Below are 16,079 nucleotides of genomic sequence, written 5' to 3'. Positions count from 1 at the left end.
GGTATCTTTAAAAACTTTTATATTCAGATCGAGGTCTACGAAAAATGTGGAATTAGAAGAAAATAAATATAATTTTATCACAGACACTTATTATTTTATTATGTGCTTATTGTTAAGTTTTATTAAAACAAAAATATAAGATAAATAAACTAACAACAACGCATACCTATTTGTTTTATGAAATGCATCAAGTGAAATAAATACAAGTAATCATAATATCATAGCAACGACTCCCCAAGATTTACTTGAAAGCATCCGGAAATTGGTCTCCTTTTATGAAATTCATATCTCAATAATTCTCATCATAGTGATGTCATAAACATTCCGGGTCGTTTATACGTAATCATTATTCATTTATGCGGCTATTATGAAATTCAATATCACAGATATACGAAGAAACTAAGTTGTGAAATATACAACACTGGCAATAAAATTAACTCTAGTTATTGTTATATGCTATTATGATAATTGGGGGTTGATGGGTTGCTTTTGTTTGTGTTTCTAGTCTGAAATGAATAGGTCATAGAAGAAAAATGGTATAATAACATACATTACTATTTTGAAGTTTGACGTTTTGACACTAGGTGGAGTATCTGGTGAAGGTCGCTGGAAGTACTTGGATGTGGGCAGGGCATAACCGGTCGTTATGGAAATCCTTGGGGGAGGCCAGGTCCAGCAGTGGACGTCATTTGGCTGAAACGAACGAATGAACTTACTATTTTGACCCTTTGCCAAACTAGTTACTAGAAAATAAGGCATCAAAAATGTCTTGCCAAAATTTGCGATGAAAAATTCCGGGCATTCAATTCTATAGGGAAAATTTTAAGCATTTATTTATATCTTGTTATGTTGGTCAGTCAGGAAAAAAAGAGGATACTAAAATTAAAGCTAAGTCTCCCATGGGTTCGCAGCATGACGTTGACACGTCTTTACTTTTTCACTCCCCGGGGAGTGTTTTCAAAGCAAAACCCATTAACGGCTGAGATAATTCTGTAACACTTAGAGGATACGACCTCGTTTCTATTTCTATGTGAATTTGAGATTTTGGGGAGTTTTTCAGGTCTATTTGGTCAGCTAATAATACATTTCCTATAGGTATTAGGTATCTCTCGTGGTTTTGTACCGTGGTTGGGGGTCAAAAGGTTAACATTTTATTTAAAAAGCAAACACCTAATTCGCATAAAGAAAATGCTCTCCTATGGATTTTAAAAATATGAGATTTTTACCTGCTGGTTACCTGCTGCTGGCTGGAAGACGTAGCGTGGGCAGGCCTCCTACTAGGTGGACCGACGATCTGGTAAAGGTCACGGGAAGAGCCTGAATGCGGGCAGCGCAGGACCGTTCATTGTGGAAAACCTTGGGGGAGGCCTTTGTCCAGCAGTGGACGTCATTTGGCTGAAACGACGAGATTTTTACCATGAATGTTAATTATCAACTGATAAATAGGTAGTTTTTTTGTTCATTTACGGCTTCGTGCTGTTTGCACATAATTAAAGACAGTGTCAAGTCTAAATCATCGGTAAATAAAAGAAGAAAATAAAACAAAACAAAATAACTTCAGGGTTTTTGAGGTCTATGAACTTATGATAAGATGTTAAATCATCAACCATGTCATTGAAATCAACCTGTCAAAATTCGGCCGCCAGAAAACTCGAGTAAACAATAATTTACAACATTTTTATTTTGCAACGAAATTAAAGATAATTTTATGTCTTTCGGCTGTTCCGAGCTGCCAACTATACGGGTAAAATTACGATGTGTATAGCGCTGTGATGCCAATTTTTCAAGTCAGTGAAATATCTTGTCAGGAATTAGAACTAGAATTAGTTTTAGTTTGACATGTGTCAAAATTAGTGCAGAATACAAATGCTGCCATCTTTGTTTCTGTGCATACCGGTGTAACATCGTATGCTGTGTCGTATGTGCGCCCTATCCGCTGATACCGTTTAAGTGTGTGTAGTGCAGTAATAAAAACCTTCAGTAATAAAAAGTTCAGTCAACAACGACTGACCAAGAGTCAAGTTATGTATCAAACAATTATTCCGTTCAGCGGTTTTAGATTTCCCAAATAGATGTGAAGTAACTATAATTTAGGCTCCCTGACTGGGAAGCGATTTCTATAGATTCGAAATTGCGGGCACTACTAGGTGACAGTAAAATAGTTCACACAAATTCACAGAAAACATTTTATGATTTAGCTGATCTTTGGGATTCTAGAAATTGCAAAATTGTCCAATAAATGTGTCATGATAGATGCACGTTTTGTAGCTAAGAATATGCATCAGTGCTAGTGCGGATTCATATTGTAAGAGATGCATAAAAACGTCGTCTAAATCATAGACATAAAACTTTTAGTACGTTTGATTAACATCTTAGAAAGTACATACTACAGTCAAGATGTCTATTGGTTCTTAAAGAAAGTAATTAGAAAGTTACATAGAAAAAAAACCTGTATTGTAACTCGCAAGCTTCTTCAGATTTTCACCAAAAAAAATGTGTCTATTTTTTTGTATGAGAACTTCCACAGATAGTGTCAAAATTAACAAAGATTAGGTAATCAACTATTAACCTCGCTACATCTATGCAGGTCTACAGACAATGGTTCGGAGATACAATAAACAAAGCATTGTAAATCAAACTCACTAAACTGAGCGTCTTACAAAACAGCAGCGTTTGTTATCGCCCCCATTCGTTAAAATGTTTACGAACGCGAATGCTCTGCGCGCTGCGAATTGACCCTGAAGCGTCACGGTTGACGGGATCAGTGTGACGTGTGACAGGCTGGCGGTCCATCCCGTGACTGGTGGGTTTACTGTTTAAATCATTGTTTAGAATGTTGATTTTTTTGGTGGAGAACACCAAGGCAAAATTCTGATAAAAATTGTTGGTACCAATACCAGACAAAAAGCATTTAAATAGCCTACGTCAGCAAACTACAGCAAATTTTCGAATAAGTCAGCTAACATTGACATTGAGCTGACTATGACTGTAATGATGTGCTAATAATCACTTCCGTAGTCCAGTCTGTGAAAAAAAGCTAAGAAAAAGCTGTCGGACGAATGTCGAGAGTATATATAGCTGAATCATTAATTTTATGTCATGCGACATACCTCATCTTAAATATACCTTACTTTAAAAACAAAATAAATCCAAAATTATCACGTCGTTTCTAAATTATAAGAAACGATTACTGAAACATGATAATAATATTACGTCAGTATCGAATAATTTCCTACGAATTTGTTTACTTTACAGAACAGTAAGCACCTGTTCAAATTGAACATGATACGTGGATGAATCAGTTATGATAAATTAATCCGTTTACAACGCGAATACAAAAATAACGGAAAATACAATTAGAGATGATATTTTTAAAACACTAACATTTATAAAAGAACGTGAAACGAATTTGGGTCTGCCCCACCATCGTCACTAAGACGATCACCACTTGATGATGACAGGAGTCAGGATAGATGCTGGATCCAATGTCCTGGAGATGCCTTGGTAACCACGAGATATTACCTATGAAGTAGATTAGTATCACTCATATAAAATGGCGACGATTGGAAAAGTCTGTGCCGATCACTGCAATCAATGTCCAGTGCTGCAGAGTTATAGCTGTGCCCTCAAAGTGTAATTCACAGAATTTTCATGCATCCTTACTTTACTTATTCAACGTGCTTCATCGTAATTGTAGAGCCCCATTTTTTCCCCTCTTAATCGACTTCAAAATACAGCCGTTTTGTTACATCTCACCCAGGTGTACTTCGTATCGTAAACCAACGTCATCATAATTATATCGGCTCGGCTAAACCGTCTAAATTCTTCAAAACCACCTCGGTTATTTTGGCATTTTTCTTTGTTTTTTTGGCTTAATTTGCCCTCATCACCGTTTGGAAGGTTAAAGTGTGTGGCGGGTCTGCCTTGCGCATGTAGGCAGACTCCCAGGTCCTGTCTCTGGATGCTGCGTGGATTGCCTTTCTCTAAAGAAATATTTCCCGTCGAGTTGACGGTTGCTAGGGACGCCCATTTTAGCAGTACGAGTTGCCAAGGTGCCAACCAATCACACCGGGCGTCCCAGCGCACGTGCGGAGAGAGCTACTATCAACGCTAGGAGACAGCCAATTACATCGGGCGTCCTAACGCATGTGCATCAACAGCCGAGCAACATCATCATTTGTAAATAACTGTCATTATATGTCTATTATGTCATAATGTCGTGTAGGATTGCAAAATGTTTTTGTATGATTTATTAATTTAAGTAAGTACCTTTTTATTATTTATTTTTACTTTATTTTCCATGAGTTCTTCCGTTATCCCAGGCTCCCACTCACAGCCGGAATTTTTTCGTTGCACTACATGCAACGACAATAAGTTATACAAGGGCAAACGTGGTCTAAATATTCACAACACAAGATGCCACAAAAATTCATCACTCCCAGCACCCCCTCCGTCAAATCCACAAAATACTCCTCATCCCTCATTCGAATCTTTCATCACCCATCTTCACAACTCCATCCGTGTTGTAAAAAGGATTCCCAGAGGAGCAAGGGTCTCTCTTGCAAAATCTCTTACTTCCGTCATTGAAAAATCTCTTTTAAATACTTCCGAGAATTGGAAAATCTTTTCACTTTTTCATATTCACATCTTCATGTCAGTCCCTCATCAAAATCTCTTACTCGTGCGCTCATTGAAAATTCATCCCATAACCCGAATCCTCTTCTCCTTCCGCCTTTCCCTCTTCGTTCATCTGGAAATATTTACCGAACCGTAGAGTCTAAAGTAATGGATGGTGACCTCAAAAATGCAGCTCGAATCCTTTTCTCTGATGACACCCTTGCTCCTCCAAATCAAGAAACCCTTAAGAGCCTTCAAGAAAAGCATCCTTCACGTCCAATTCCTCCCTCTCCCGTTTGTCTACCACCCCCCCTAAATTATCAACCATTACAGATTGTTGATGACAGCGACACCCTTGCTGCGATCATGTCCTTCCCCCCTGGTTCTGCTGGCGGTATCGACGGTATCACTCCTCAACACCTAAAGGATTTGGTGAGTGTTTCCGCCGCTGACGCCGGCAGAACACTTCTCTCAAACATTACGAAGCTTTGCAACCTCCTCCTTTCAGGTAAGGTAGTAGATAATTTCTCCCCTTTTCTTTACGGTGCAAGGCTCTGTGCCTTCCGCAAGAAAGATGGTGGTATCCGCCCCATCGCCATAGGATCCACCTTTCGCCGTCTTGCAGCAAAACTTGCATGTAGGGATATTTTCTGCCCCCTGAAAGAGCTTTTCCAACCAACTCAAGTTGGTTTTGGGAGCAAAGGAGGTTGCGAAGCCGCCGTTCATGCTACTAGGAACTTTTTGGCCAGCACTGATTGCGAAATTCTCTTGAAAGTAGACGTGAAGAATGCTTTCAACTCGCTGGACAGATCCGCCTTGCTGAACGAGGTTCGTTTCCACATTCCTCAGATTTATCCTTTCGTTTACCAGTGTTACAACTCCCCATCTAAATTACTCTATACCGATCATTGTATTGAGTCAGCCGTTGGTGTTCAGCAAGGCGATCCTTTAGGTCCAGCACTTTTTAGTTTAGGTATCCACCCAATCATCTCCAATCTAAATTCGAAATTAAATGTTTGGTATCTTGACGACGGTACCCTTGGAGGCAAATCAGATTCTGTTTACAATGATCTTGTTAGGATCATGACCAACTTTAAAAAGATTGGACTTGACCTTAACCTTTCGAAATGCGAAATTTTTATTAACAATAATATTCCTTCAAATATTCGACAAAACATTTTGGATAAATTCAACTGTCTGGCCCCCAACATTAAAATTCTAAATTCTGACTCACTTTGCCTCCTTGGTGCTCCTCTTCTTGATGACAGCATTAAACCTTGTTTGGACAAAAAATTAACCATTTTTCAAATATGGCGTCCAAGCTGGAACATCTAAATTCTCATATTGCTTTCACTATTTTGAAATATTGCCTTTTCGTCCCTAAATTTACATATACTCTCCGTGCAAGTCCAGTTTGGAAAAAAAATAACTATTTGCATGTGATAGATTCGACCCTTAGATCTTCCCTTGAAAAAATTCTAAATTTGCAACTCAATGATAATTCCTGGCTACAAGCCACACTCCCTATTCGGCTCGGTGGTATCGGCATACGCAAAATTTCTAGTGTTGCTTTACCCGCCTTTCTTTCGTCCGCTTACAGTACTCTTCCCCTCGTCAAAAAAAATTTTTTTAACAGCACATTTTTAGATGAAATCAGTGAGGCGGAAGAATCTTGGAAAAGTCTCTGTCCTAGTGAGGACGTCCCAAAGGAACGTCATCATCAAAAACTCTGGGACGCCCCACTAGCGAAAGAGACTTTTAACCATCTTGTTCAAAATTCTATCAGTGATACTAACAAAGCTAGGCTCTTAGCAGTTTCTTGTAGGGAATCCGGTCATTGGCTGAATGCACTTCCCTCCAAAAATCTCGGAACATTTTTTGATAACGATTCTTTCCGGGTGTGTGTGGGCTTACGCCTCGGAGCACCAATATGTGTACCCCATACGTGTCCCTGTGGCAAAGAGGTGGACCAATTCGGTCACCACGGTCTATGTTGCCAGCAAAGTGCTGGTCGTCTCGCCCGACACGCTGCTCTCAACGACGCCATCAGGAGAGCCCTTGCCAGCATCAACGTTCCTTCCACGTTAGAACCACGTGGATTGGTCCGTGATGATGGCAAGAGACCTGATGGTCTCACTCTGGTTCCCTGGGAACGGGGACGGGCTTTAGTTTGGGACGCTACATGTGTCGATACTTTAGCCCCTTCCCACCTCAGGGAATCAGTCGCTAAAGCTGGGGCTGCAGCGGAGTCGGCTGAGTTAGCCAAACGGCGCAAATATGAGTCACTTTCTAATGATTACATATTTGCGCCTTTTGGTGTCGAGACCTTCGGACCTTGGGGACCGAATGCTAAATTATTGTTTCGGACCATTTCCCCTAAATTAATTAAAATTTCGGAAAATCTAAATGCTGGTTCTTTCCTTGCACAAAGGCTTAGTATTGCCATTCAGCGAGGAAATGCAGCCAGCATCCTCGCCTCTTTGCCTCACGGACTCACTTTCATTTTTGAGTAAAATAAGTATATTTTTATTTTGTTTAGAGTTAAGTTTGCCTTAGTTTAAAAAAAAATTCTGTTTATCTACACTAATATTATAAAGAGGAAAACTTTGTTTGTTTGTTTGGTTGTAATGAATAGGCTCAAAAACTACTGGACCGTTTCTAAAAATTCTTTCACCATTCGAAAGCTACATTATCCACGAGTAACATAGGCTAAATTTTATTTTGGAAAAAAATAGGGTTCCGTAAAATATGTAGATAATGTAGTCCACGCGCGCGAAGCCGCGGGCGGAAAGCTAGTTGTAAATAAAGACCTACACAGAAAGAACTGAGCTTTCAAAGCGGCCCACACAATAAGATTTATACTCACCGATAAAAATACCACACACAAACGTTCTTTTGAGTCGCGCTCTGTTTCTTGTCATGTAAATAAATAAACAAAAGAGTGTGGAGTTATCGTGACGAAAACAGGATTGATAGTTTAAATAATTGAACGCAGTCGGGAACAATCTGACATCGAGCAATAAGGGACTACGATGATGGACGGATAGCGAACTGTGTGAGCGATAAACATTCACTGTACGCACGAAATGATACGTCATAACGTGTGTGGTGACGTAAGATCACGTGCAGCTATTGATATTACCATCTCAGCTCTAAGACGAGAGTGCACTGACACGTATGCCAAATGAATTTTATTCTCCGAACATCCTTCTTCGTTTTTATTTTTCCTGAATGGGTTTTTCTATTTACCCCTGTTATTACATGCGGTTTTTCCCTAGGGCACCTTCATGGTGCCTAATGTTCCTTCTAAATGCAGGAAAAAAGAAGATATTTTTTTTTAACAATGCTATATTTTTGGCTGTAAAATCGCTGAGAATTCTAAATGTTTAAAACTGCAAGAGCTTCTCACTTACCTACTCGAGAAAACTCAACGAGTTTCAAGTTCAACCTCCATAAATACATTCAAAGTCAGCGTAACTACTCCAGAGCTTAGTGGGCACAAAGCATCCTTGAAACTTGTCCATCGTAATACTCGAGTTCATTCAACATCGATCCGCTTTGGATTTCAATCCGTATCGATACCTCTTATCTGATTCGTAGGATAAAAGGAATCGATACTTATTTTGGGGGCGATGCTTGAGATGTTACCTTCATTGTGGAAAGAAAATAAATAAGAACGCGTTGGATAAATGGACAAAATCCAATTATGATTAAATCGGTATAACTTTTGATAACACCAGTCAAATGATCAAATATTTATTATAGAAGTCTGAAGAAATGGTAATAGATAATAGGATTTAAAAAATGTAGGTGAGGATATAATCTTGTATCAGGAGGTAAATTTAATGCAGTTGTAAAGCTAAATTTTAACTTCAGTGTCTAACTTTACATGAACTTTAAACTTTTTCGCTTCCTGCCGCAGATTAAGAAGATTCCTATTACGGGTTCAAAGTAGAAGTAGAGAATTAATTATTTTAAGGCCGGGTAGCAGAGAAAATAGCGAAAATGAGGTTTTCATTTTTCATTTTTGAGGTACTAAACAGTAAAATTAAAGGCTAAGATTTTTATTGGGCATAGTTGAGGATATTTTCTAGGGCTATTAACGGATGGAAACACGATTTGATGAAGTTGACTCGATAGAATATATTCCCAAAGTTACCTCTATTCGTTTTCTATTTATGGTTTTATTTTTAAAATAAGCGATTTGAGATTCTAAATCTTTTACTAAACTAAAGTTCAGAAATAACTTGAGGGCTTTTAACGGATGAAATTTTTATATTGCGTCTTATTTAGTTACTATGTTAAAAAATGTGGAAAAAACCGTCCTTGACGGCTTGGACAATCTCAATCAGTCGCGCGGTGGCGCTTACGGAGGACGGACGCGTGTCAGTTTTTTGGCCGTGACAGTTCGCGATTTGTCAATATTTTTGACAATGATGACTTTGATGAGTCACAGTATAATAATATCAGTGTTACTGGAGAAAGCTTAAATTTTTGATAATTAAGAATTATCAATTTTGTCTACCTATTGAAATTTAAATCGTTCGCATCCTTTTAAACGAAGACTCTACTCATGATACATAGTACATTCCTCAAATATGAGACAAAACCAATGAGTTAAAATTACATTTTAATAGTACCTACATACAATCGTCTTACACTCTTTAGAAGAGCACACTGACACAAATAAATAATAAAAAATACTGTCTAAGGTCTGTAGCTAAAGGTCTAAGCTGTAAAATAGAAGAATCTTCTAGCCAAAAAGATGGCAGATGCAGCAGATGTTAACGGATTTAAAACTGGAGTTCATATGACTCCTTGTAGACTTGAGTGTCTAGAGCGTCCCTTCCTCCACCATGCGTAAGAATTTTCAAAAAAATACTGTCTAAGGTCTGTAGCTAAAGGTCTACGCTGCAAGATGGAAGAATCTTCTACCCAAAAAGATGGCAGATGCAGCAGATGTCAACGGATTTAAAACTGGAGTTGATGTGACTCCTTGTAGACTTGAGTGTCTAGATCGTCCCTTCCTCCACCATGCGTAAGAATTTTCACAAAAATACTGTCTAGGGTCTGTAGCTAAAGGTCTAAGCCGTAAGATAGAAGAATCTTATAGCCAAAAAAACATGGCAGATGCAGCAGATATCAACGGATTTAAAACTGGAGTTCATGTGTATCCTTGTAGTTTTGAGTCTCTAGAGCAGTGGTTCTTAACCTTTAAGTCATGAGGGACCATTTTACCAAATTTCTGTCTTGTCAGGGACCACCTCATAATCGGTCAAAACCAGTTTGACTGCAAAAATCAGTTAAAAGTGGTTTTGACCAAGGTGTGCAAGTGCACATCGTGGACCACTTGGAATGCCTCCAGGGACCACCAGTGGTCCGCGGACCACCGGTTAAGAACCACTGCTCTAGAGCGTCCCTTCCTCCACCATGCGTAAGAATGTTTCAAAAATACTGTCTAAGGTCTGTAGCTAAAGGTCTAAGCTGCAAGATAAAATTATCTTCTAGCCAATAACTTTAAAACTATAATTTGAACGAATTTTGCTATTAGTGGACAAATTTCTGCTCACGATGGACTAATTATCTGCTATACTCTCGACTCTCTAAAGCACAACATTTATAAAAATTTTGCTGCGGTAATGCACTCCAGGTAACAGTGTGTGATGCTCATTGCTCATAGTGATTTTCGATACAGAGCCCCGTACATACGTTATACATAAATTATGGAAAGAAAACACCCAGACCAATACAAACAAATATGTATGCAATTTTAGTATGATATTTTTATTTATTAATAAACAAAAAGACTGAACAAAATTGATGCGTGTACTGATTAATGTAATTAACCACATGCAAAGCTTTGTGAATTGCAACAACTATAATTTATTATCCAAGCTCTAAATAATCGCTACTACGAGTAACTGATCATAAAATGTTTTTCCAATCGCTCAAGCTCCCGAGGTTCTACCGATAGGTCGGGTGACGTAATCTTGAAATTCTTTTAGCCGGCGCGGAACTTCCGGAAGGTCGGGTGACGCCACGCCTCTTTGAACCGTGTTTACTTTGGCAGTTATATTCTATATTTATTCGATTCTAAAATATATTCCCAAAAATTTTGAAAGTTGTTTTAATTTGTATCACTTGGATATGATTTGTATTAGAAAGTGCTGTGAGTGTGACGCCTGAACGGAAGGAAGTCAACCTAACCTAACCAACTGCGTATTTCTAAACTGCGTATTTCTATACTGTGTAGCCGCGAGAGCTCTTTGGCGCGCTGTCTTCGGCGAAGAATTGCGCGCGCAGATTTTGACAGCGCGAAATACCTACTTTAGCAGAAATACCAAGCCTTAAATCCTTCCTGGACATTTTTCTAGCTAAAAACCTGAAAGCTTTCATTACATTATAGGCACTTCTAAAACATGCTTGTTTGTTCGTTCAAAAAATCATAATAATTTGAAATACCTATCATGAAGAACATTTTGAGTCTTATAAGTACTTTTCTTTTCAATACCTTATAATCGGTAAAAGCTGTCAAGTGTGCTCAGACAAAAAAGTTCCTTTTCTTTCGTACTTCGTGACCTACTTAATATTCTTTACTCTATTTCATGTTTGAGTGGTGTCATGTTTCTTTGTAGCCAAAGAAACCCGGTCAATACGAGTTCCTGATTCAATTTGGCAGTGTTTTTCTGACGACCCATGCCTTAATATCACCCTATGAGATAGGTACCGTTACGTTCTTATGGGCCCCGCAGTTTTTAGGATGGCAAGATAAAAAAAATATATACTTAACTTACCCATAATTGTAGTTTACTTTAACTTGTTCATTTCCTGCTTGTGCTTAAAATGTGTCAGAAAGATGCTTATAATAAATATGATCGGCATAGTCACTTTAGCATCAGCATACACACATTAATTACAAACGATGCTTAGAGTCTAATCAGCAAACTGAACGCACAGCGTTGAATGGAGTTCTGTGATTGGTTCGTGTGTCACCCTGTGCGTTCACGCGCACTGGGAGACCTCATAGTAATGTTTGTGAATACGGGTGTTAGTCTTGCAGTGTATGTAGTTTCAGACTCAGGCTTTAGATTATGTTCATAATACAATTTTATTGTTCCAGGATGCACAAATTACTTAGCGCAACCCGTTTTAGAACATAACAAGCCGCTGGACCCAGCTTATGATTTAATAGTTGCTAGTAAGTATTTTAATAGTAAGGTTTCTATACAGATATTCCCATGATAGACACAAAAGATGTGTTCGTTAAATAAGTATAGGTAAACATTAAGCCGGGCCTTCTTATGGCAAGAGTCCTTACTTACAGTGCAGGTTAGTTCCATCCTAGACTGCATCTCACCTAACATCAGGTGCGATTGCAGTCAAACACCTGCCCTGTTCTGCATAAAAAATGATTTCGATTACCTACATTGTTGCTTGTTCTTGTGCTTTTTATTGGACTCGTGATAAAGATAATTTTTGTTAAAGATTACGTGAGGACGATGATCTCCTTCGGCATCATCAGCCTGTTCGTGATGGCGATGGGCTGCGGCTTCTCCATCTACACCTTCCGCAACCCTCGCTACATGTTCAAGAGACTTGCGGCGGGAATACACTTCATCAGCAGTAAGTATTAGGGCTTATTACTACACCTACACACCTGCAGTCAGCTGTAGCAATTTATCCTTTTTCAGATTTACCAATTCAAAATTCAGGGAATAGCTAACAGTAACTTCATTATTTTGTTAGAAAAACCAAATAAAGGCTATATGAATAAAAGTGATGAAAACAACATAATGTCTGTAAGTTTACTCTGTAACGAGTCGAAAATTTGCATTTTTCTATCTTTGACATCTAGCTAAAGCCTAATAATAATTCTGCTTGACCCAAAGATCATCTGGACAAGAATGCCATAGTAATGGCCATTAAATTCACCTTTTGTACCCTGTTCAATGTACAAATACTTTTGAATTAATAAATAGACTACATCAGTGACCACACTTGAGATAAATTCAACTAAATCTGACTAAAGCAATGCAATGCAATAAAGATATTGACTATTGACTATAAATTGTTAATTATTTTGTTTTTGTTCTTAGCTGCATGCACATTCGTGGTAGTGCAAGTGATGATGTCATCAGTGGACCACATGAAGAAGAGTGTAACATACGTGTATCCAGAACGTGCCTACCATTAGTAAGTATCTGGGTCTTACAATGATACCCTAGGCATTAAATTAGAAAGGTACAGTCAGCGTCAAATATTTCGTGACACTCAAAGCAGCCAATAAGTTCGCAACACATCTATGTTACAATTGGAATAAGTGGTGTTATCAACTTTTTGCCCACATTGGGGGTCACTAACTTATTTGACACTGACTGTACTATGATTCTTGGAGAGAACTTGGATACTACTGTTTCCAAACTCATCCCACAAAATTTCTAACGTATAACTGTTTCAAAACCATGACTGAACAATAGAGCTTACTAATTAAAATCCATCATTCTATGAGACAGGACTAGCCATGTGTAGATGTAACAGAATATTATGTACCATGGCTAGATAACTAGGTGTGTTAAATAAAATTTTATTTTATTCTCCCACAGTTTCCACATCAGTTTCTTCCTCGCTTGGTTCGTGGTGCTCGTCAACTTCTTCGCAGCAGCCTCCTTCCTCTGGTACTCCAGAAAGAGGAAAGGTGACAAAGCGGCCACAGACGAGCTGGCCATGGCCGACGAGCCGACCATCATCGGACGATGACGTCACTGCACCTTCACCTCACTTTTCTCTTTACTGAACAGTGCTCAACCGACCAATAGCGGTAGCGTTAGTCTTCCAAGTATTGTACGCAAGATTAGGGAACAGCTGTTCAGCTCACGACTGATATGGTTATTTTCTTTATACCACATTATAAAATGACATTTATATTTAAGGGTTACGCGCATTATAATTTGAGCATTGCCTTATTTGTTTAAGTCAAGGATAGCCTAGATCACAGTCCTTGTCTTCTCATCCATCAACTTAATTCAAGTTGCATTATAAATTACTTATCTCTAGATGTAGGTAGGTATATTTCATTAAACGAATAAAAAGTGCCAAGCTCCTTCATGAATGTCTAATCGGCTTACAATATACAACAACATATCCATTGAGTCAGTAGATTAAATAATCATAAAATATGTTAGGATTAAAATAAACTAACAGTTTTCATTGTCACGGAAAATTACCCCTTCATTTATCGTTCAATCTTCATTTTTCACCGGATGTACATACCGTCGTTTGAACCTAATTTATTTTTCAACACTTCATCAATTATACTTAAGTTCTAAAATAACTCAATGCTCAAATTATCTATTTACTCTGTAATGCGTTGAAATCTTCTACGTTAAGCCTTGTTAATCTTATAAGTGATTTGCAACAGTAATTAGCAGTCGTTATGCTAGATTTTAGGGCCTCTTTGCAGTTAAGTTGATTGCCTACAGGCTGGTTATAGAACAAACACCTGCCATAAAAGCTCTTAAAAAGAAAAAAATAATAGGAAAAAGGTCTGTTCACTTTTTTAAAAACATTTTTCTTCAGTAATAAAATGAAACTTCTCGTTTTATTATTGGAGTAAAGAAATCCGCAAGTTTATAGAGCTAAAGGAAAGAAATACTCAAAATATTGATCGTTTATCAATCAGTATAGTAGTTTTTATTAAAGTTTTAGTACTTACTCGTAGTTTTGGTGGCAGAATAAACTTAACAGGCAAAGAGTTTTCTGTGGCAAATAATAACAATATCGAAATGTTACCAATAACGCCGTGTAAAGGTTTTATTTATTCATGTAAATTATTATTATTGCTTTTGATCTTCTATCACTTATTATGATGTGATTGTGGTTAGTGGACCAAATCAGATTATATCAGCTGAAATAATTGTTACTACTTGTAAGCAAAGGCGAATTGCTATGGCATTTTAAATATTTAATATTGAATATCTGTATCTATGTACTTCAGTGGCAATAATAACGCGAAATGCTACGTTGCAATGCCTTCAAAGACGTTATTAAACTTATAGGATTAACGAAGTATGTATATAACCTCGTTTTAATGTATTAAGTGCTTGCAAAAAGAAGCAAGTTTTTGGTATCAAACTTACATAAGGTCCATAGCACACTTATCACCCTGGAATGCGATCAACACCGCGCTGTCAACCGCGAGGCGTTACGGTGCGGATATTAGTGTGCGTTGCAGTACGAAGTTTCATATACAAAGAATAAACGCCTCGAGTTGATACGGTTACGATCCATTCCCAGGCTGAAAAGTGTGCTTTGTCCTTTATTTATACCAAAAACTTTGTCCTTGAGCGAGACCCTATCTCGGGTGTTTTCGAATGAGTCTGCCTATTGTTGTTTTGTACCTTATAAACTGCTGAAATGGGGATTTGTATATACAATTGATTCTAGTCATCGTACTTTTATATTACGCAATTCATATTTTTTGCATGGATATTTATGATTGTTCTGATGTTACACGATAAATTAATCTTTAAAGCACGATATCAAATTAATGTTGGAATATAATTTTGTTACGTTTTAAAATATTTATTATGATGGAGTTTTCATAAATATAACAAATCAATATAAAAGAGGTTAACAATTTGTTAAAAGACACTAAACTAAACGGCAGTTTGGCGTTATAAAATATTCATATTAAATAGTTAAGAAATATTTTATAGCTATTAGCCAAGCAAACAATATTATTAGTTGCCAAATATCCGAAATCCGAAAGAACTTTAGCTATTTTCAGCAAAATGGAATAGTTGTGTAACTTCAAAACAATTATGGAACGAATCCAAAGGGTGGTATTGTTTATTCCAATAATAATATTTGCATTATCGTGTGTATTGATGTACGTTCTTCCTATTTATAATTCTTTTTTATTGAATAAACTCTTGAAACAATTTGGTCCTTTGGTTTAATTATTTGCAATGATAAGTCCTTACATAGCATTATTAATTCATTTATCGGAGTGAAAACACGTACAATTATGTACTAATTCTTAACGTTACCGTAATGTAACCTTAGCTTTTAATTAGGTAAGTATTTAAGGTAGTCAGTAACTGCAAAATGAATAAATAATTCATCAAATTGTAGGCAGTAACAGAAGTCTAGCTTCTATCTAGCGTCTAGATCCTAGACCATCAGTTCTCATATTCGAAATACGAATTAATAAACAACATAAACACAGTTAAGAAGACCTCAGTCAATTCTAACCCAACATTTAACACCCAATCCACCATCATAATATAACTCACAAATGTAATTCAACTCTGTTAAAAAGACATAAAATAACTCCGTCAAAAATCCGGAACCACACCGGTTGGTATGTGTCGAAAAAAAATGTTCACTTTCCTTCGCGTCGCTATTTCTGGGCCGCATTGTCGAAGAGCTGGCAGCCGCCCAGCGGTTGCTGTGACACTGCC

The 16,079-nt window shown here is 37.6% G+C and overlaps 1 protein-coding gene across 1 annotated transcript in view; it reads left to right on the top strand.

Moving 5' to 3' along the window:
• LOC135074486 (uncharacterized) overlaps positions 1-15,557 on the top strand; it is a 42,877-nt gene extending 27,320 nt beyond the window's left edge. Inside the window, exons 4-7 of the mRNA XM_063968788.1 lie at positions 11,738-11,815; positions 12,103-12,240; positions 12,714-12,810; positions 13,221-15,557. Of these exons, the coding sequence (XP_063824858.1) occupies positions 11,738-11,815; positions 12,103-12,240; positions 12,714-12,810; positions 13,221-13,374 (467 nt within the window). The 3' untranslated portion in view covers positions 13,375-15,557. The remainder of the gene's footprint in view (positions 1-11,737; positions 11,816-12,102; positions 12,241-12,713; positions 12,811-13,220) is intronic.
• Positions 15,558-16,079: the final 522 nt, after the last annotated feature.

The sequence above is a fragment of the Ostrinia nubilalis genome, chromosome 9 (genome assembly GCF_963855985.1).
Source record: "Ostrinia nubilalis chromosome 9, ilOstNubi1.1, whole genome shotgun sequence".
In the NCBI taxonomy this organism is placed as follows: Eukaryota; Metazoa; Arthropoda; class Insecta; order Lepidoptera; family Crambidae; genus Ostrinia; species Ostrinia nubilalis.
This window is presented reverse-complemented; position numbering and strand designations above follow the sequence as displayed.